This window comes from Arvicanthis niloticus, chromosome 22 (genome assembly GCF_011762505.2).
Source record: "Arvicanthis niloticus isolate mArvNil1 chromosome 22, mArvNil1.pat.X, whole genome shotgun sequence".
NCBI classification, from domain to species: domain Eukaryota; kingdom Metazoa; phylum Chordata; class Mammalia; order Rodentia; family Muridae; genus Arvicanthis; species Arvicanthis niloticus.
In genome coordinates this window covers 44,071,616-44,095,226 of record NC_133429.1, presented here as the reverse complement: position 1 = coordinate 44,095,226, position 23,611 = coordinate 44,071,616, and the positions used below count along the sequence as shown (strand labels likewise).

General features: G+C 40.2%; 1 protein-coding gene and 1 pseudogene across 1 annotated transcript; both read right to left on the bottom strand.

The window, feature by feature from the left end:
- Positions 1–474: 474 nt before the first annotated feature.
- On the bottom strand, positions 475–2,522 carry LOC143435730 (60 kDa heat shock protein, mitochondrial pseudogene; annotated as a pseudogene).
- A 9,720-nt stretch (positions 2,523–12,242) lies between these two features.
- Avpr1a (arginine vasopressin receptor 1A) lies at positions 12,243–17,100 on the bottom strand. The gene is made up of 2 exons (XM_076920368.1): positions 15,820–17,100; positions 12,243–13,593 (listed from the first exon to the last, which is right to left on the bottom strand). Exons 1-2 carry the CDS (start codon positions 16,805–16,807, stop codon positions 13,307–13,309), a joined length of 1,275 nt encoding a protein of 424 aa, XP_076776483.1. The 5' UTR covers positions 16,808–17,100; the 3' UTR covers positions 12,243–13,306.
- Positions 17,101–23,611: the final 6,511 nt, after the last annotated feature.

The window sequence follows — 23,611 nt, the reverse complement described above, 5'->3', positions numbered from 1 at the left end:
CACAAATCAGGCTTGCGGGGTTAACACACCAACACAACAGAACAGGCTACAAAGATGGGTGTCTAGAGCAGTGCGGGTTGATCTGAGGAACTGGGTAGATACGATCAAAACATCAGGCATGATTATCAAAGAACTAATAAAAGTTTGTAAAAAGCAATAATAGGGGCTTAGAGAAATGGCTGGCTGTCATCCCTAGCAATAGCTTACAACTGTAACTCCAATCCCAGGGGATTCGATGATCTTTTCTGTCTTCCATGGGCACTGAGCTCATGACATGCAGGCAAAATGCCCACACACATAAAATTAATTAGTTAGTTAATTTACAAAAGCAAAAATGGGTGTGTCCCAATATTCAAAGGAAAATATGAGCATAACAAAGGAAAGAAATGGAAAGCAAATAAGAGAAAATAACTACGGGAATTTTCTTTCAGTAATGTACAAATGACTTTATTCAAAGAATACAAAAAAATTATCTGTAGGCATGGACAATGACAGCAGTAAACCATTGTGTATTGTCAAAGGAAACCAGTAACTGATGGTTCCAGTGATCAGCCAGCCTTCTCTTCAGTCATTTTCTTCAGGTGACTTCTCTGAAGTTATCAGTGAGGAACCTGCCTTGAGCTTCCTGTCACAGTTCATTGTTAAGGGTAAAGCACTATTCCAGGAGTTAGAACATGCCACCTCCCATCCCACCCCTTGCACCCATTCCAGGGTCCTTCTCTTCTTTAGGAATTTCTGTCACTACAGCTTCAGCTGTAGTTAGCAAGGAGGCCACCCCAGCAGCATCCAGTAAAGCAGTTCTTACAACCTTTGTTGGATCAATGATTCCCTTTCCACCGTGTTCACAAAATCTCCAAGCATGGCATCATAACCAACTTCTGAGGAAATCTGCAGAATTTTTTCAGCTATGAAAGATCCTTCAACACCTGTATTCTTAGCAATCGTCATTGCAGGAATTTTAAGTGCTCTTTTAATAATTTCTATACCTATTTTTTGATCTTCATTAGCAGGCTTTAATGAATCCAAGGCTGGGATGCACCGAAGCAGAGTGCAGCCCCCTCCTAGAACAATTCCTTCTTCAACAGCTGCTCTTGTAGCATTGAAAGCATCTGTAACTCTGTCTTTCTTCTCTTTCACTTCAACATCACTTGTCCCTCCAACCTTCAACACAGCTACTCCATCTGAAAGTTTAGCAAGTCGCTCATTCAGCTTTTTCTTTTCATCTTCACTGTTGTGATGTATAGCTGTTCAGTGACTTCTTAAATACGTTTTTCAGTGTGAGCTTTGTCACCTTTCCCTTTCAAAAGCATGACATCATCTTTGGTGACAATGACCTCTCCAACTTTTCCTAAGTCAGGAGCTTGAACATCTTCAAGATTTAGATTCAACCCCTCTTCTCCAGACACTGCGCCGCCAGTAGCAACAGCCATATCTTCAAGCTGGTTCTTCCTATTGTCCCCAAACCCTGGAGCTTTGGCTGCTACAACCTGAAGACAAATTTTTAGCTTGTTCAAAACCAGTGTGCTTAGAGCTTCTCTATCAACATCTTCAGCAATTATGACCAAAGGCTTCTGGTGAGCATTGGCAATTTTAAGAGCAGGTACAATGGACTGAACACTAGAGATTTTCTTTTTGCTCAACAAAACATAGGCATTTTGGAATTCACATTTTGACCTTTTGATGTATTAATAAAATAGAGGGAAATATCTCCTCTGTCAAACTTCATGCCTTCAATAATTTCTAGCTCATCATCCATGGTTTTTCCATCCTTCACTGTGACGGCACCCTTTCTTCCAACCTTTTTCATTGCATCAGAAATGATGTTCCCAATGTCTTTGTCTCCACTTGCAGAAATCGTAGCAACCTGAGCAATTTCTTCAGGGGTTGTCACAGGTTTAGATTGTTTCTTAAGTTCAGCAATTACAGCATTGACAACCAACATCACACTTTGGATTTCCACTGGATTAGCCCCTTTGCTGATCTTATAGAAGGTGCCAAAACAGTGGCGGTGGTGGTGCCATCCCCAGTCTCTTCGTTTGTATTATTGGCAACATTCTGAACAAGTTTAGCTCCAGTATTTATCCTTTAAATCAATTGACTTTGCTACAGCGACCCCATTTTTTGTTACTTTGGGACTTCCCCAACTCTGTTCAATCATCACTCTTCTTCCCTTTGGCCACATTGTAACAGCTACAGCATTGGCTAAAAGGTGTACACCATGAAGCATTAAGGTTCAAGCATCCACACCAAAGTTTACATCTTTGGCATAGGCCCGGGTGAGATGACGAGCCAGTGCCCTGGACACTGGTCTCATCTGGCGAAGGACTATGGGTAGTTGAAGTATTTCTGCGAGGCAGTGGTGAGAGAGCTCGAGGAGAGGCAGGCTGTCTACTGCGAGTGAGGGCGGGAACATTTCATTGATGAATAAAATACACTTTAATCCATAAACGGGTAGACTTAAAAGACTAGACCTGCGAAAATAATGAATGATGACCCTGAAGCCAGAAATAGAATCAACATAAATGAATGGACAAAAAATGGTCAAAATATGAACGAACTATTATGTGGACCATGGGGTGTCGCTACCCACGTCCGACCCGCAGAATAAGGCAACGGCAACCATGTTCTTCTTCAAGAGGTTTATTCAGCTATCCTTGTACATCGAGCTTCCTCTCTCTCTTTCTTTTCTCTTCTCCCTTTCCCCAGCTCCCGCAGCCCCTTATATGCATTGACTTGATCCTATCAGCAGCTGCCACGAAGTCACTAATTGGCCACTCTCAATCACGCAAGGTGGGGTGATCGGGTAACCACACCTCTCAGTGCATACAACTCCATATATGGAGTTGTCTTTTCTCTCAAGCAATGCTTATGCCAAGTGCCACCTTGTAATGGCGAGAGCAGAGCCACTTCCCACAATGGGGTAATACCCAAAGTTCTAGGGTCCCATCAAGAGTGGAAAAAGAAAGAATACTTGGGCAAATGTGCTAAATTTTATAAACTCACAGATTCTAGAGGCTTCCTAAGCAACAACAAAAACAAACAGAAAATCATACCAAAACATTTCATGATGAAATTACTACATACCATAAAAAAGGGGCCAAAGAATGTCACATGACTAAGGAAGACAGTTAATCGCACTGAGGGCAAGAAGGAAGGCAGAAGTAATCACACACTGGCACTGAGAGCAGAGAAGCAAGAACACAATGGTTCAGCAGCGCAGGACTCCATAAACAAAGACTGTTAATTTAGACTTCAACACTTTATCTTAAAAACTCTTTCCAGGCAAACAAAAGAAAGAAAAAAAAAATTGAGGACTATAGATAGACACATGGTTTAAGAATGTAAATGGTTAAGAGCACTGACTGTTCTTCCAGAGGACATAGGTTCAACTCCCAGGACCCCCATTGCAGCTCACAACTGCTTGTAACTCCAGTTTTCAGAGGATTCTACAGCCCAACACAGACATACAGACAAGTAAAACACCAATGCACATAAATTAAAAAAAGAGAGAGAGACAAAAAATAAAATCATTTTTTAAAAAATGAAATCCCTAGGCAGAAAAAGATAATTCCAGATGAATAATTGTAATTATATAGTCAAACAAAAGATACTGAAAAGTGGTATGTGGATAACTTCAAAATGCATTTGTCTAATTTTAAAATTTTATTGAAATATATTACTCATACACATACAGTGGTACTTCAGATGTATCTGAAAAGTGCTTTGATGATACTCGCCCCTATTACCTCTGTCAACCCTATTCCCCCTCACCTCCTTCACCTCCCACAGAGTTCACATCTCTTTTCCAAACCTAGATTCTACACAGGAGGAAAGCCTGTGGTCTTTCTCTTTCTGAGCCCAGTTTATCATCCAACATAATGTCATAGTTTACATATAACATGTCCCTAATAAGCTCATGTTCTTGAACGTTTATTTTCCAGTTGGTCATGTTATTTATGAAGATTGTAGTATCTTTAAGAGGTGGAGTCTCACTGGAAAAAGTGAGTCACACGTTTGGAGCTTGAGGTTATAAGCCAGCCCCTTGTACTGTCTTTTGTCTGCTTCCCCACTGCAGAGATGATGTAACTAGTTACTTCAAGCTCCTCATGTCCTGTTTCCCTGCCGTGACAGACCCTGCCTTTGAACTGTAAGATAAGATAAACCCTTTTTGCCCTGAGTTGCTTCTTCTCAGGTATTTGGTCACAGCAATAAGGAAAGTAGACACAGTGACCTCCAGACCCATCTATTTTCCTGTAAGTAACATGGCTTCATATTTATGGCTGAAAAATACACCACTGTGTATATACCATGTTTTCTTTTTGCATCCACTGATGGGAAACTAGGCTGATTCCAAGGTCTGTAATAAATGGATATGTGCATATGTTTATAGTATGATGACCTTGATTCATTCAGGCTTATTCTCTGGAGTGGGACAGTAGTTTTAATATTTTTTTTTAAAGGCCAGTTTGAGTGATAGGAGAACTGGTATGTGTTGTAATCTTGCTACTCCAGAGGCAGAAATGGGAGAATCGTGAGATTATGACAGTCTGAGCTACAGAGCAATGACCTGTCTCAAAAGAGCATCACAGGGAGCAGGAAGCAATTTGAGACATAGAACACAGAGAACTATTTGTGACACAAAGTGAGGAACTTATAGGAAGCAAAGCATATTGTGCAAAGCTTTTATATTATTATGAGGAGTTATTCTTTGAAAGTAGACTACTATTGGGTAAAGATATAAAATGTCAAATGCAGGGCATACAACTGACATGGGCAGATAAGGGAAATTCAATATTGGAGGAAAACAATAAAATATTGAGGACACTCAACTGGAAGGAAAGAAGGAACAGATGAAAGAAAACCATAAGAACAAATGACATACATATAAAAGAAATAGAAAAGGGGTATTTAAACCCCCTAATGCTAATAGCTACACTAAACGTAAGTGGATTATACATGCAAGCTGAAAGACTGAGATTGTTACCCAAAAGAGGTGAGACTCTAAAAGACTTAAGTTTATGTTATGTGCATGAAACAATTTCTTCTTTTCACTTTTTGACATTATAGTATAATTGCATCATTTTTTCTCATTTCCCTTTTCCCATGGGCTCTTTTGTATTAATTGTTGATATATATCAACAAATATATATATATGTATATGTATATATATATACACATATATATATATATGTATATATCAGTACATCTGGGAGAGGACAAGGTAGAAGGACAGTGTGTGTGTGCCAACTCAGAACCTCATTACTGTTACATATTTTCTGAGAGAGGACCCACAGAATTACATATATATGGAGAGAAAGAGAGAGAGAGAGAGAGAGAGAGAGAGAGAGAGAGAGAGAGAACTTACGCCCATTCTCTTTTTCTGCATTCTATGCTTTGGCATCTGCTGTGAGTGGATATCTGGGAGACCATATTTTATGAGCAGCAAAGTAACCATCCTTAGAGACTATGTTCTGGGAAACCAGAGCTTGGCTTGCTGTGCCAAGCACAAGTTTGATCTGTGACAAAATTTTGAAAGTGCTTCATTTTCATCATCACTGCACAGAGGAAACAACATCAAAACCTCCAGTACCTCTGAGCCTCTTTATTCAGTGGATTCATAGCCGTGCCATTTTAAGCACAGCTGGTAGGGGACAGGGTGTGTGTGTTAACTCAGAACCTCATTACTGTTACAGGGCTTTCTGAGAGAAGCCCCACAGAATTGTAATGTACATTTGAGAAATAGTCTGCACTTCTCTGAACACCAGCATATTGAGACAGGTGGGCTGATGAAGTGTGTAGAGGAGAGTCAGAAGGTCACACCGGAAGGAACTGATATCCATGTGCTAACCACGGGAAGCCAGCCTGGAAACAGAATTTACTAAAAATGCAGACTCTACTAAAAATGCCGTATTACAGGGCTTAATGAACCAGTATAAAACTATGACTCACCAACACTGGCTGCCATTTTCTGAGAAAAAGAGTTCCTCAGATTGAGGAATTAGTCTAAACAGGAAGACTTATATTTAGCTTCTGGACCCTGTTCCCAACTCAGCTCAATACAAGATTGGTCAATAAGAAAGCCATGCACGGCATAGGTAGAAACAGGAAACATTTCACCGCTAACGGCATTACAGTGAATGGTGTTTGGAGACACCTTTTCTCTATTGAATAAAGAAGGGAAGCAGCATCTAAAGGACACTAAAAGCATTACTGTTTATAAAACCTAATGACAGGGGTCCTTTTAACTTCTGCACAGTAATGGTTCTACAGAGTTGGTCACATTTATATTCCACAGACAAGCTTACCAGTGAAGAATATTTGAAACGGTAAAAGGCAATAGTTTCTTATGCCAATAAGAATTAAATCATGTCATTTTGTTTTCCAAAGACCTTGGGGTTTCTTATCTGGTAGAAATAGCATCCATTGAAAGAGTAAGGCCTGTTGGAGTTGAATTGAGTCTGGGTAGATGGTTCAGTGGGTAAGGTGCGTAGCCTGAGGATCTAAGTCCACATACCCAGGGCCCATGTGAGAATCATAGTGGTATGTATCTGAAATACCAGAGCTGGGAGTGGGGGTCAGTGTCTGTGATACCAGAGCTGGGATGGGGGTCAGTGTCTGAAATACCAGAGGTGATGATCTCCAGGTTTAGTGAGAAGCCCTGTCTCAAACAGTACTCTGTGGAGTAAGAGAAGACGACGCCTGAACTGACCTCTGGACTCCTCCCTCTCTCTCTCTCTCTCTCTCTCTCTCTCTCTCTCTCTCTCTCTCTCTCTCTCTCTCCCCCACTGTCTGCACGTGTGTCTGTCTCTGTCTCTCTTACACACAGACATGCACATATAAACACATGCACACACACACTCACACACACATACACACACAATCACACACACACACATACTGGGCACATGCATATTATCTACATTAATTTCAGTAGTTGCATCCTTTTACTAGACAGGCATGAAACTGTTACAATATAAATGATACTGTTTCTATTTTTTAAGACAAGTATGACAGAACAGTCTTAGAGGAAATAAACCTCTAAGTTTATTTCAACAAACCAACAGTGCCAAACATTTTGGTATGTGTCAGAGTGAAGTTACATACAAGCTACCTGTCAGGTCTATACAAGCTAGAGTCAGTTGAGAAAATGCCTCCATCAGATTGGCCTAGGAAAGTCTATAAGACATTTTCTTGTTTAATGATGGGTGTGAGAGGTCCCAGCCTACTATAGGTGGTATCACCTCTAGGCTGGTGGTCCTGGTTTATATAACAAAAGCAGGCTGAGCAAGTCCTGGAGAGTCAGCTAGTAAACATAATCCATCCATGGTCTCTGCTTTCATTCCTGCCTCTAGTTGCTGTCCCAACTTTCCTTAGTGGCAGTGATGCTCTGTAAACTGGGATTTGTGAGATAAACCCTTTCCTCCCCTAGATTGGTTTATCACAGAAACAGAAAGCAAGCTAGAACAGTATGGAAAGAGGAACTGGAGAACAGACAGAAGAAACACACAGCTAGAGACCAAGAAGGGTTAAAGACAGAACACAGACCAACTTCTACATTAATGTTTCATTGTGAGTTTTTGCTATGCTGCACAGTTATTGTTCTAGTTTTGGCAATAAGCCTTTAACCCATCAGTAGTATATTAAATAAAGATTTAAAATTCTCTTGCTTCTTTTCTGAGTGTTCACTACTTCTATACTTTAAGCCAAACCCCAAATTAGCTTTTAGTCTATGCTAAGATTCAATTTACAAACAAATAATTAAAAAGAAACTGTTAGACAGCATAGGTTGCCAGTTAATATGATTTGAACCTATTAGCCCCCCAGGGATAGGATTCTAGCTGGAAAAACTGTAAAATGGGAGTATTTTTGATCTCTAAGGCCCCAAAGCCAATTGGATTATTTATAGAAATCAATGAGCGTAGATGACATTTTAAGTGTCAGATGATACATGTGACTTTGTCTACCCCTAGTTATTTTGGGCACCTTAATATAGCATTTATTTATTTTCTTGGCTATAATTTAGTGAAAATGTACTTACAGAGTTTTACTTACTCTTGCCATGGTCAAGTACTATAAACATTTTGTACTCAAATATAGATCTTTCCATAGCAACATATTGTGGACAAGTTTTTCCTGGTTGTATGGATGTGTAAGGCAAGTATTCTGACTGGTTCCCTCTCCAGCCTGTTAGCCAACTGTAAGGCAGATCCTTGGTTTTCTAAATCTTCACAATTAACCTGACATATATTTCATTGTGAAAGTGAACTGTAAAGGAATTATTTCAAGCAGATATGTAGCTTGTTTTCATTCCTAGAAATGCCAGTACAGAGTTGAGTTATTTCAATATAATTGAGTTATTTTAATATAATAAATTATATTATTGAGTTATTTCAATATAATAATATATAATATGTACTATTACATTATATTCTAGATATACTACTATTATATACTAGTATATTATATACTTGTATATTATATAATATACTTATGTATTATATAAATTTTATATAATATAAATATATGCCATATAATGTATAAATTATACTCATATTTATATATGTATAATATACCATTGTATAATGTAATTATAAAATTATGTGTAATTATAATATTTATATTTATTTATATGTAATATGTTATATAAAATACATAATATTATATCATATATAATATAATCATATGATACCACAAGCCTTTTTCTCTAAAGGAATAAATATTAAGTATAATCTCAATATATTTCAATGTCCATGTGAGACTAAAGTTATTCACTAAACCAGGCAGAATAGGCTGAAATTTTTTTACACAGAATATAAAGTTGAAGGACATAATATATTTGAAATACAATTCCAAAATTAAAATCCTAAATATTTGATAATAGTTCATAATAATATTTTATAGTACTAACTTCAAGTATCACTTAACAATATTTTTAATTTGGAAATCTTCTGATATAAATACAATTACATTTGTGTACAAAAATGTTAATTTTTCCAGATTACTAATAATTTTAAAGTCAGCTTTTGTACTTAAATTTATTTTTCTGTATTTGCCAATTTGACCAGAAAATATAAAAATATTTAATTCATTGCATGAACGTCTGCTTCTATTTTATTTAAGTAATAAACAAATAAAAATATAGACATATATAATATATTCACATATATTAATTATGTAAAGAAAGGGCTGCCAATCCAAAATAGTGGTGCAGTACTTGTCTTGAATATGTGAGGCAAGCCCTGTGTTTGATTCTCAGTAAATGCAAAAAGCTACATTTAAAGAATCTGTAATATTACATATTTTATGCTTACACAGGTCTATTGTGATTCATGATAATGAAGCAGACATAAAGGATGTTAGAAAAATATCTACTGGTGACCTGTACACATGAAACCGTGTCACTTACCGCTCAGCCCGTTGACACTGTCTTTAAAAACAACAGTCATCTGAATAATCTTCAATTAGTGACCCAAACTGTCTGAGGTCAAATCCCAATCAAGGTTCGCTGTCTAATGTTGATTGTTCTGTGTTCCTAATCTCAAGCGTTCGACTGACTAGCGTTGAAAGCCTACATGAGGGGGCGGGGCGGGGTCAGGGGCGGGGTCAGGGGCGGGGTCAGGGGCGGGGCTCAAATACTTGCGCTGACTGGGTTCTCCAAGGTTGGGTTCATCATGGATGTCTATCTTTCCCTGGCTTTCTCTAACAGAACTGCTGCCTTCAGTATAGTAAAGGCTCCATTTATACAAATTTACAGGAGCCTAATGTCTGATATTGGGAGTAAATTATGTAGGAGTAGATTCAGTTTCTCCCTACATAAGACCTAATTGTGTCTTAGGTGGAGCCACGCGATAAAAGCTACCGGTGTTGAAATGAGTTTAAAACTCCCAAGTTTTACAGCTCGACAAGAATGAAACTTGAAGCTGGTCGTATTGCTTTATTTACATAGTAGCAGATAAAAGCTGTGATTTTTTTTTTTTTTTTAAAATTCCAAATGTTCATCCACTTTAGAAACGGAAATAAGCTTGGTACAGATCAGCAAGTTGCAAAAAATAAATAAATAAATAAATAAATAAATAAACCCACTTGATTTATTTCTCTTCTGAAATCACACCCTTCCTTGGCCATCACACCTTTCTCGGTCTCAGTTGCACCTTTCTTAGTCACGAGCGTGCTACGCCTTTGTTATTGATGATCGGAAGTGTGTATTTAGGCAGAATGTACAGTTCCCCGATTTCCTCTGCGGCTATGTTTCGGAGATGATCTAAAACAAAAGGCCAAGTAGTTTTAGGATTTAGTGACACATTCTCTGGAACTAACCCATCAGGTACTGAGTGTGTGCTTCAAAATGTGTATTTGTTATTGTGTGTTGGTACGTCTCAACTGTCCATTAAACCACATTTCTCCTCCTAGTGCACCTTTATAATCAATCATATTTCTAATACCCACATAGGTACATTAGTGCTATGTACTTGCAGGACCCTCCTTCAGGTAACCTACAAAATAAAATGAAGTGACATACCTCTGCTTGACTGTAAATGTCATTAAGCATGAGACAGTACTTCAGATCTTCCCTTTGATCAGGAAAAGGAAAGCTTCCTGTCTCAGAATACTTCTTCATTCTAGCCTGCAGCTTCTTCCTTCTGAGATAGGACAGAATCTTAAAGCATTGCTTGGGGCTATATGCATGCTGTCTCTGGGTCCCCCACATCAGGAAGGCTTAGCATTAGGTAGCCTTCTTTCACCCAAACTGCAGAGAATAAGACCAGAACTTGCTTACTGTAGAACCAGCATCTTCTTAGGCCCCCAGATCATTCCATAATCTCTTGACACATTTAAAAGGAAAAGACATTTAATGTCAAATTGTCCATATACAATGAAAACAATCTTTTACAAAGCCAGATTGCTTTTATCATAATGTAATACCTTTTTACCACAAAAAAATAAATAAATAAAAAGAAGGAAAGAAAGAAAAGGGGGAGAAACCCTGGCTAGTAGCTTCATGTCACTCCAGAGCTGCTCCAAGAAAAGTCAGATGTAATGTTTAACCTGGAGACACTTGCTGGTATTTGGAAACAGAAACTATGCCAAAAAGCTAATGTTTGAGAAATGGATTTAGAAAAGGTAGACTCTTGTTTATACTACCCCAAACGGTTTAGATTTTTAATAACCAAAGAAACATTGTCAAATAGATAGACCATCTAACACAGGCTATGGCAATGCAGCTGTAACTCAAACAACAAAGATTTGGGGACTGGAGTTGATGGCTCATGTTGAACTGTGACTTTTAACACACACACATACACACACACACACACACTCATGCATGCACACACCACACACACACATATCCACTCATGCATACACACACACATGCACTCATGCATGCACACACCACACACATATCCACTCATGCATACAGACACACACACAACACACACACGCATATCATGTGCATGTGTATGTGTGTGTCTGTGTGTCTGTGTAGTTTTACTTGGTGTGGTTATTTTTTTTTTTCAGTGCTGGAGATAGATTTAAAGGCAAGCTCCTTACCACATCACAGCCCCATTTGTTATTTTAGGAAGAAGAATTCTAAAACCTAAGGGAACGATCTCTCCTGAATGCTTGGAAACAGTTTTTGACCTATCAACCCAGAGACTCTGGGGGCTGAGAACTTGGAAATGTTGCAGAATGAAGAGGGGAGGGACTTTTGGTTCCAGGTTACCCAGGTGCCATCCAGCCGACGGCCTCTTATCTATAGGGTTAAAAAAAGAAAGCCGATAATACTGTTAAAAGCAGCTATTACTTACTTTGAGAATTGCTAAAATGTCTGATTCATCATCCAATCATTAACTTGATGTTGAAGAGCTAACCAGACAGCAGAGTCTCACGGATAAAAAAATGTAAAGCCCGCAGCCAAGAAGTGTTGTAATTTATCTTCAATTATCAAGGAAAAAAAAATGTGATGGTCTGCACTGAAAGTGAGTTCTAGCTCTGAGCTGGCAGACTTCTGTGACAGAGGCAAGGCAGGCTAAGCAGTGGCTGGCAGGGCTTTGCAGTGAATCAGCAGATCTATATTTAAATGCTAGGATTTCAGGTCCCAGACATGAAACAACAAATGTTAGTTCATGAAAAATAAACTGAAAAAAAAAAAACTGTAGTTCTGAAGATCCCCAAGAGAACAGTAAAAAACAATGTGCTGGCCCATGGGTAGCTCTTTACTTTAAATAAAACAAAACAAAAAACCTCTTCACACATTTTAAGTTTATTTAATTTTTACAACCACCCTGTGAGGTGAGTGTTACCAAGCCTATTGTACAGCGCTTTATGTAAGTATCTTTCTGAAAGTCAAACATTCATGAAGGAACAGGCACAAAACTCAGACACCCTCTCTGTCTGTCTCCAGTTTGTCCACATCTCTGGACCCTCTGTGTTCTGGACCTGTTGTGTGGCCGGGAAGTGTGAAGAAATAAATGAACTGATTTAAATCAAACATGTTGTGAGTATCTTATGTCTGGAGTTACCTAGGAGACTTAGAATCTCTGAATCTGGATTCACCAAATAGGTACTAAGTGTCAACATCTGGCGTAGCACAGGATACCTTATGATGCTGGTCAATGAATGTTTAAGATATCCAGAAGAATGTCTGTACAAGTCTTCCCTCTTATGCCTCTATGAAGTGTGGCAAACCCCCCTCCCCCATACAAATTATTGTCCTATTCACAGTTTTCTCAAACCTCCAGCCTGTTAGTGAGCATGTGTTTCAGAGCTAATAGAATATCAGGACTGTGAAGGAAGGGCTGCCAGGTATCAAGCTACCTCCTTTCCATCCTCAATCTAAGCCCCGCTCCCTACCTTTTGCTGACATTGTATGACATATAGATTGACAGGAACACTGGTCTTTAAATCATGAATGAGTTCACTTTGTTTGGAAACAATGCTTATCACATGACTGGTCTTTAAATCATGAAGAAGTTCACTTTGTTTACAAACAGTGCTTATCACGTGACTTAAACCAGCCAAAGCCTCACTTACGTCAGACATAAAAACACAATAAAAAAAAAAATCAGCCAGAAAATATAAAGTCAGTATGCGTACAAACCAGGCCTACACATTTCCGTGTAGCACACTTTCATTAATATTCTATGCAAAAGAATTCAGGTTTTGGTCACAGCAATGGGAAAAACAGAGCTAGAAACAATGTGTACACTGAGTTGATTTTATGTCCATCTCACGTAAACGCATTTGCTATGCTCTCTAGCTGGACACAGAAGTCCCTCCCAAGAGTCGGGCTGCATGGATGTATAGCTCAAGTGGAGACAGGAATGAACCTGATGGACTTGGAAGATTTAGGGGAGTCCTTCCACGTCCCACTGCTGGTGGTCGGGCTTCGGTTGTTAGAATAAGAAGTCTGTCTGCGGCTCATGCTGTTGGAGTCATCCTTGGTGAATTTCTGCGCCATGCCTTGGCAACATGGGAAGCTTTGGACACAGTCTTGCAGAAGATGGCCACTAAAAAACATGTATATCCACGGGTTGCAGCAGCTGTTCAAGGAGGCCAGTAATGCTGTGATCGTGATGGAAGGATTTTCTGAATCTGTGTGAGAAACGAGGAGAGAGATCATATTAATAGCCAGAGGGAGATCCAGAACACTGTGCTGGATCTAATGTCCTACTGACTGACAAATCAAAAAGTTGCATGTTAGTGATTAAAAAGTGGACATTTTGTTAGGGAAATGAGTGCTTTTTGGAGATTGGTTGTAAGAGAAAATATCTTAAGATTAGTTCAAATAGTTTAAACCAATCACTGTTACAACTCTTCAATATAACAGATATAAATTCTAAAATGGAGATACTGAATATTTTAAAACTGTCTACTATATGGTGGCAGGAGCCTTTGTGAACAGACATGGTATTGACAGAATGGAGATGTGAAGTGTGTATAACCACATATACTGCATTCTATTTATCCTAATAATTTGGGCAGACCGTGGCATCTAGGCTGTTTAGCAGATTTCGATAAAAACTCTATGGAAGGGGGCATTTAAAATAGAATCCCAGCTTCCGTTGAATTTTTGTGAGTCATTAGAAGTTCGGTTTGATTTTAAGACTATGCTTGATTATAGTTCAAGCAATTAAATTATAATTAAAAAACATCTGGGTTGTAAGTGACCCCTTCTCAAACAACAGAAACAAAACAAGAATTAAAACAGACAAAAACAAAACTCGAAAGTAGCTGAATTAAGGGTTCCAACAGGATTTTGAACTACTCTGTGAATTACAACTAGCAAGCTACATAGGTATCAAACTTTTCACAGTGAAACTATTGAACTGGTATTGAAAAAATAAGAACCATCAAACATCAACTGTCTTCTGATTAGGAGATGACTTCTAACACCCCACTTTTATCATGGCAAAATAAACTGTAGACTAGTGGTTCTCAGCCTGTGAGTCACAGCAAACAGCTTTGTCACTGAAGTTTCCTGAGACCAGCTGCAGATCAGCTACTTACATTACGATTCGAAACAGTAGCAAAGTTATAGTTACAAAGTAGCAACAAAAAACGGTTTTATGGTTGGGGGTCACCACTGCATGAGGAACTGTATCGAATGTGGCACGATTAGGAAGGTTGAGAACCACTGGTGCAAACCATTCATTGCTCTGTGCTAGGTGACCACAAGCCACGCATGGTATTAAAAATAACAGACATCCTCAATGTGTGTAACACAAGTGAATTTTTTTTACTCCTTGTATCTAAATCACAGTAATAGATAGAATTTTTAAAATGTGATTGGCATCAACCAAAAGGACTGTGCATTTCTTTATCACTATGGGCAATGTAGCCTATAAAAAGTACTTGTTTAAATGAAATCTATGAACATTCAAAAATAATATATTAAAATGCATTGTATATATTCCATACGCCAATCTTAAAGTTACAGAAAAATATGGCTTCTTCCAGATATTTATGTCCTGATTAGAGTTTTCATCAGGAGCTCTTCTGTAACACACTTGGTTTGGAAAGTCTTTTTTTTTTTTTTTTTCAAATTAAAAAAAAGATATATTACAAGATGAAAAAACAAATAATAGCCTCCTGGGAAATGAGTTTTTCTGTTTTGTGAATGAACTAAATGAAACTAGCCAGTTGGGGTGGGGAACTTTCGCAATAAACTGCAGAGGGATTTATGTGTCATGAATAGTTTTCTTGTCAAATTGCAGCTGGAAGGCTAATGAATTTAGCTAATTAACACTTCTGCTTTGGGTGTCAGGAAAAGAAGTTATTATGGTTGGAAAAAATGAAAACATTATAATGAAGACGGGTGCATGAACTAAATGCTAATTTGGAATTCCTGACTTCTTGAATCCTTTCTCAGTCTGTTTCAGTAAAGTGTATCTAGCTCTATCCTTGCTCTTGGAAGAATTTCATCAGAAGTTTTCTGTTAATTATGATAGTTTCCTTAATTCAACAAAATGTAGCCATGGCACTAAAAGTACTTCCCAGAACCTCCATGGGTTGGAAGGCAGGATATCCAAGAAGCCTAAGTAATTTGGCAAAATGTCACAAGTGTTTTGCAACTAGTGGCTCTAGGCACAACTGGTGGCCTTAAGATGGTCACACATACTGCAGATGCTGAATTCTGGGCCCCAAGGTACCTGGGGTGGAGGCCCCAGGAATTTGCAATTTTGTTTATTTATTTCCATGATGTGGACATAGGAGACTTCTATTCATATGTAGAAGCTTAACTATTGAATGGTACGTGAAAAATATCACACACACACACATGCACACGCACACCTCTTCCATAGTAGACTCAGTACATACCGGTCCAGATTAAATTGTCATCCCAGACTGACCACATCTGGACAATGAAGAAAGGCGTCCAGCAGAGGATGTAGGCGCTGACAATCACAAAGGTCATCTTCACTGTGCGGATCTTGGCACGAGAAATGCTCTTCACACTGCTGACACAAGGCGTGACCAGAAGCCCCTTGTGGAAGGCACCCGAGGTTTCCCCAGAGCCCTTGCTGCCCTTGCTCTGTCGCGATGCTGTCTTCCCGCGGACATTGCGCCAGATGTGGTAGCAGATAAAGCCATAGCAGGTACCCAAGATGACCACGGGTGCCACGAAGACCCCGCTGGTCATCCAGGTCACGTAGGCGCGGGTACCCCAGGGCTGGATGAAGGTACCCCAGCATTCTAGGGCTTTGGTGCCGTTGTTGTTTACCTCGATTTCGATCATAGAGAAGATAAAGTACTGTGGTATGCTCAGTACAAAACTCAGCACCCAAGAGGCGGCGATCATGAGGCGCGAGCGGCGCGCGGGCTGCTGCAGGGTCTTGAGCGGGTGGCACACTGCGATGTAGCGGTCAGCGGTCATCACCACCAGCATGTAGGCCGACGCGAACATGGCAAACACCTGCAGGTGCTTCACCACGCGGCACAGCCAGTCGGGCCCGCGGAAGCGGTAGGTGATGTCCCAGCACAGCTGCGGTAACACTTGGAAGAAGGCGACAGCCAGGTCTGCCAGGCTGAGGTGTCGGATGAAGAGGTGCATGCGGGATGTCTTGCGTGGAGTGCGGTGCAGTGCCAGCAGCACACTGCTATTGCCCAGCAGGGCCACCACGAAAATCACCGCCAGCACGGCGATCTCCAGTTTGGCCAGCTCCTCGTTGCGGACGTCCCCCGGCGGGCTGCCACTTTCCCCGAGCCCCGCTGCCTCTAGGCTGCCGTTGGCGCCCTCCGCGGTCAGAGGCCACCAAGGGCTGGAGTTGCCCACGGGCCGGTCGTGAGAACCTCGCGGGAAACTCATGCTGTCCGTACAGAGCCTGGGAGGCCCTGTCCCGCGTGGGCTGCTTCCTCCTCTCCACCGAAGACCTGTGTCCTAAGCTCTGCGCTCTGCCCTTCCTTCCCTCGGTCTCTTGGCTGCGTAATCCCACGCGCGACCCGAATGATTTTGGATGGGATGTTCAAGGGTGTCCGCGCTTCATCTCGCCCTAGGCAGGGGAACAAACTCTCCGTGTTCCCAGCGCAGTCTTAGGCTGCCTCAGGATGCGCTTCTTTGCATCCTAGTGTCTGGAGACTGTCCCCACTCCCCTACTCCCCACCCCTCCAAGTCATTGGTGATTTGTCCTTTTCGCTTGCCGCTGCAGGGGTGGAGCTGAGTCTCCTAGATTCCTCTACAGAGTCCGGCACTTTCCTGATCTATCCCAAACTTCTCTGGGCTCCTTAGGATTTCTCCAGCCTCCTTTATAAGCCAATTTAAAGTCACGTAAGCGCGTCAACAGGTGTAATAAGAGCTTACTTAGAGATCCACATCTGCTGCCCCTGAGAACTCAGAGCGCCTGGACTTGGGGTTCCCCCCAAGGCCCGGTGTTTCCCCCGCCCTGCACGTATCCCTCCGCTAGCCCCTGAGGCTGATTTTATTCCCTGCCCGGTTTGCCCCTGCACTTTGGGGGTAAAAATTGCGTGACCTTCCTTCCTGGTGACTGTCACCCTGCCTTCATTCGCAGACAGGAAAGGCCCACTCATTTGTACTCTGCAGTTCTCTTGCTTGGTGTGCGTAATTTACTATGGTGACTCCACATGCTGAGCGAGGACCCGTGATGAAGGACGTTTCTCTAGAAAGTCCAATTCCCAAAGCAGCAAGGGGCAAGAACTGGGCTGCACTGGTGGTAGAGTCATTGTCCAGTTAAATGACTAAATCCTGCTGACAGTTCTTAGGGCAGACAGAGAGAGCTGAGGGCCAGTGTCTGGTCTGCCTGTCTACCTCCATCTCTGCCTGTCTGTCTGTCTGTCTGTCTGCCTACTTGTGTGTCTCTCTATGTGTCTCTGTATCTGTCTCTCTCCCCCTCTCTGTGTGTCTGTCTCTCTGTCTCTGTCTCCTTTGTGTGTGTGTGTGTGTGTGAGCGCGCACGCACGCACGCGCACACACACACACACACACACACACACGTTTTTGTATGTGTGTGTATCTGTCTGTAGCTAGGGAGAGGGAATGAGGAACTCAGAAGGAAGAGAAGAAAACTACTTCCCTTGCTTCCGGTAGGTAATTAATTATTTGCTCTGGACTTCTGAGTCCAGCTATGGAGACAAACACACCTACAGACTCCAGGAGCTGTCTTACTTTGGTGAGAGAATGCTACCAAGGACAGCAGGGGGCGCTCTTTCTGAAGAAGGAACAAACACAAACCCCATGTTACAGATACAGGGACAGGAACTTGAGTTTTTTGGTCAGAGCTTTGGTGTGTTGTGGCAATAGTATAAACATAATTGCTTCTGGAAAATATTTTCTTTTTGTGAAGTACAATCATAAACATCAAAAGATTTTCTTTGGTGAAGTTAAGTCCACGCATGAGTGTAGAAACTCAGGGCCGGTACCTTAAGAGCCAGGGACTTGGAATACTGAGTCGGGCAAGTTTCATCATAAGCCTCTGTGCTGCTCTCATTTACGGAGTTAATGGAGGATCAAGCTATGCCACGGCCCAGTGGAGAGGTTCTGTGAAAATGGAGCCCGGTGGTGCATTCTTCCAAGATGGCCTGCAAAGTACAAATGAGAATGGTTTCCAAACCACTTGTCTGAGGAAAAGAAAATAAAACCTTCGCGCAGTTAGATTATAGTCATTGTCTTAGAGTGGTGGCTTTTTAATTTATTTTTTTGAAGACACAAATTGCTTTATTAATGTTTTGTAGTCTGACCCTAAGTGTCTGCAAAAACAGTCCACTGGACAGAGTCAGGAGCTTTATAGCTCTTGGGCTGACACATTTGGACTTTAGGTTTCCCTGAGAGAAGGAATAGGTAGTCTTACCCCAAAGAGATGGTAAGTAGCTTCTCAGGAATTCACAAATGTTAAATATTTGATACAATGAGCAAATTATGTTCAAGTGTCCAATTCATAAACGTAACTTATTAGGTTGGATCAATAGATATAATTGGAAGATACTATATTATTCACTAATAATATTACCAGCTACCCATATTTACACATATACACATATACATACCTTTGTGTATTTGTATTTGTGTATTTGTGTATATGTGGGTATGTGCTCTGTGTGTGTATATATGCATAAACACACAAATATGTATGTATTTACATGACATTTCTGGGTACCATAGGGCCTAGGCATTAGTTTTAAAAGTGTTGCACATCCAGAATCAGTTTTTTTAAAAAAAAAAAAAAAACCTCACATACTTTAAAAACAATGTCAATTTTTTTCTGGTTCCATATTCAAAAGAAAATAAAACCATTAAAATACACATAACTTGTTGAACACCCCCCACCCCCACACACACCAATGTTCCCCAAGATGGGCAAAGGAATTGTAGAGTTTGGAAAAGAAAAGAACCTAGCAGTCTTTTCTGAGGCATCTTGTGCTTTTTCTTCTAGTATGTTGAATTTGTTGTTTTAGTATGAAGAACTTTTCTCTCTTACTCTCCAGGGATTTCAGTTTGCTGGTTTGGGGGATGGGAACGAGATGGCAGAAGGAAAGAGTGGAAATTAATGCACACATGCCTGGATCACCGCTGCTTTTCATCCACTCCTGTTTTTTTTCCATCCAGCGGCTCCAGATGTTTAATTAATGCACACAAGGCTGTTCTTCTCTTACAAGCTCAGACTTTGTTTTAATCTTTGAGCTGCAAAAGCTTCAATCTCGAAAATATTGTTGAAAAAATATTCATATATTTTCTTTGAAGATGGCATAGGTGATTGTCCAGGTTTTGGGAATTTGGTGGACACTCAAAATATTCATCTCTCTTTTTCAAATATGTAACCCTCATCAAATATGTTACCTGCTATCTCCTCATGGAAATTTTTCTTCCAAATTAAAGCAATGCACCTCCAAATTATTTTATTCAGTAGAAGAGTTGATGTGTTTTCAGTGATTAGAATCCAGTGGTCGAATGCATGGGAAATGACTGCTTATGCATCACATCCTCCTTGCAAACCTACTTTTCTTTGTTACTTTTCTATCGCTATGATAAGACACCATGACCAGGGCAACTTACAAAAGAAAATGTTTAATTGGCTTACGGTTTCAGGAGGTTAGAGTTCATGATGGAAGAGCAAAGGCATGCTGTCAGGAATAGCTGGAGCAGCTGAGAGTGCTTGTCTTGATATGTAAATCAAGGAGGTGTCCAGAGGGAGCCCTGGGAATCTAGTAAGTCTTGAACCCTCAAAGCCCACCCTACCCAGTGACACACCTCCTCAGACAAGGCCACACCTCCTAACCCTCCCCAAACAGTTCTACCAAGTGGAGACCAAGTACTCAGATCAATGTCCCCAACAAATCCAGAGAGGTTTATTGAATGTTCTTATATTCATACCTCACAATAATTTCTTAGTAATATCTATCACGAGGTCTTAGGCTGCTTGTAAAGAATAAGTATTTATTTATAATAGCAAGTATTTTAAGCACTTTTTAAAATAGGTATTATCATGTGGCCCTGTGAAGGATGTAATGTGACTACTTTATCTTACATAAAAAGATTTGGAAGTAATGAAAGTATAAATAACCAACCTTCGGTGACACAGCTGATCAGTGATAGAAATAGAACTTACACAGAAACATTAGTTCCAACAGAGTTTCTAAGCATAACCCTTATGCTACATTGCCACCTGTAAGCCTTGTGAGCCTGTTCTTGGGTCTTATAGACACATGAGGAATCTGATTGATTATTTAACATACTGCATACACATGGCATTTTCTCCTTTAAGATGAGAACATTGTGTGGGACTTTTAACCTGTCTCTGATTTGTTCTTTGACAATAAGTTGCAGGGCAACAGTAGTAGAGGCACCAACGAATCTCATATTCCTGAACTGAAATGACTGAATTCATTATGTTTGATTTCTGAGATAATACAATAAACTGTAAATGGAGAAAGCCATTATTCTCCCACTTTAAAGATGAAACATTACAGCCAGCGTATAAGCAACCTAACTAAAGTCATGATGTTTCAAGTGACTTATCAAGAGTCTAAGACAGGACCATTTGATGGTGAGGGCTCTAACTTTCACATCTCAGTGGTCCCATACACATCAGCATCAAACACATCTCCGTAGACTGAACTAACAAATGCTACAACAGAAACTGGTTTTTGTGTGCCCTTTGAATATTCAGTTCACAAGGTACACGGTGATTGGATAACTCAGGCATTACCTGATTTATCCAGCCCACGAGGAACTGCTCTGGAGCCTCTACATGTCATAGCAGGTCACTGAAGAAGACCGGAATTTATGTTTGGAAAGGAGGAGTTGGTTCTACTCATTCTGCCTTGAGAATTCTGGACTAGTTATTATATTTTACTTTAAAACTTATTTTCTCTGTGGAGCACGAACCGGCCGTCTTCTATAACCAGGCAAAGGGGTTCAGGGGAGGCACTGGGACACCAACCCAGCAGTAAAACCTCTGACCTGTAATTTGTCCTACCGGCCAGAAATGCCGGAACAAAGGTGGCTCAGAGCTTGTGGGCGTGGCCAATCAACAACTGGTCTTGTCCAGCCTATATGAGAGGATGTGCTTAGTCTTAATGCCATGTTTGGTTGATATTCCTATTAGGCCTGCCATTCTCTGAGGGGAAATGAAAGAGGAGTGAATCTGGGAAAGAAAAGAGGTGGAGGGGAAGACCTAGGCGGTGAGGAAGGAAGGGAAACTATGGTTAGGATGTAATATATGAGAGAAAGAAAATAACTTATTTATTTACATCCTAAAATGTTGCCCCCTCTGAATGCCCCCTCCCAGAGTTCTTCACCCCATACCCCTTCCCTTTCGCAAACTTTCTTGTTTTTCTTCCTCTCCCTCCTTTAGATTTACTTATTATGTATAGATGTTCTGCCTGTATATAGGCCTGCAGGCCAGAAGAGGGCGCTAGATCCCATTACAGATGGTTGTGAGCCACCATGTGGTTGCTGGGAATTGAACTCAGGACCTCTGGAAGAGCAGCCAGTCCTCTTAACCTCTGAGCCATCTCTCCAGCCCCGAGAGAAAAAGAATTTTTGAAAAAGTTATCATATATATATATATATATATATCTCACAGCTTTCAGTTTAGCATTTTTATAGGACTCCTGACTGTGTGAATGTGGGTCTCAGATTTTTTTTTTTTGGATATTTTATTTATTTACATTTCAAATGTTATCCCCTTTCTTGGTTTTTCCTCTGGAAACCCCTTATCCCATTCCCTCTCCCCCTGTTTCTATGAGGGTGCTCCCCCACCCACCCACCCACTCACTCCCTCTTCCAGGGTTTCAGATTATTGTGACTTCTCTTAGATCTCTTTTCCTTCTGATGGCTTGTCTTGTCCAACTGCGATGTGAGATTTTTTTTTTTTGTTTTATCTCTTAGCTTATTTTGTTATTTTTAATTGTTATCTCTGAGAAGCCTGATCTTTTCTAATGAGAGTCAGAAAGGGGATGGATCCAGATGAGAGGGGAGGTGGGAAGGAACTGGGGGGAGTTAAGGGAAGGGAAATTGTAATCAGGATATATATTTTTTTTTAAAAAAGAAAACATTCATTAATTAACTTTTAACACACACACCAAATTATGAAAACAGGCTTCAGGACTTACTATTATTATTAAAGACTTATTTATTTTTCTTCTGTGATAACATGGCTTATGGGTGCAAGTGTAGAGCCATGACACAAAAGAAAAGCTACTCGGCTCAACAAAATATTAAGGACTCCAAAACTTAATGAAAAAATTGGAATTTCATCGCTTATATAATAACTGCAGCCATTCCCGATCCTGCCATTAGAGAATCGGTAGAAAACGCACTCAAAGAAAAATAACTCTCCAGTCAGTATTTTATAAAAACAACATTCAAAGAAAAATAACTCTCCAGTCAGTATTTCATAAAAACAACATTTTATTAATCGAGAGTTTCATACAATGTATTTGATTGTATCGACCCTCTATCCCAGCCCCCTACACATTCCTCCCTGATCCACCCCCACGTTCCCCCACGCAACTTTTGGTATTTTCTGTCACCCATCAAATCCAGGATCTGTTAGACAACTACTTTTAGTTGTGGTCCATGGAGTAGATATCATGTTTAGAAAATCAGTGTGTATTTGAAAATCTATTTGGGATTGAAGGCTTTTTTATGAATATAAAAACATTGAAATGGCTGTGCTTGAGTCTTTGGTTCTCAGCTACTGGTGTGCGCTTGGATGGTTACAGACTAACACAGCGTCTTCGATATTCTGTCCAGAATTGGATGATCTTCAAGATCCATGGTTTTAAGAGGCTGGGCCATTCCTAGTCTGCCTGTCTTTGGCCCCTTTATGAGAAGAGAAGAGGTGTGTGAGCTAGCATGAGGAATTGTAATATGACCCATGACCGTTTTTTTTTTTTTTATGGTTTAAATACTTTATGTAAAATGAATGAATATTTTTACTTCTTTTTTGTTTCTTTCTATAGGGTGGACGGAAGTTATTTTATAAGAAATATATTTTATTTTTGGTCATGTTCTACTCTTTCTTTCTCTTTCTACACCCCACACCCCTGTCAGGTACTTCCAAATTTCCTGAAGCCTCTTCTTTATACCAGGAGTATGGACTATGGTACATTTTATTTTCTATTAGAATTTTTACAGCAATGATTGTGTATTTAT

Excerpts from the sequence above, each read along its gene's own strand:
- Avpr1a (XM_076920368.1), bottom strand. The coding sequence starts at position 16,807 with ATGAGTTTCCCGCGAGGTTCTCACGACCGGCCCGTGGGCAACTCCAGC. Across the intron at positions 13,594-15,819 it reads TGACAATTTAATCTGGACCG|ATTCAGAAAATCCTTCCATC; the intron begins GTATGTACTGAG and ends TTTCTCACACAG.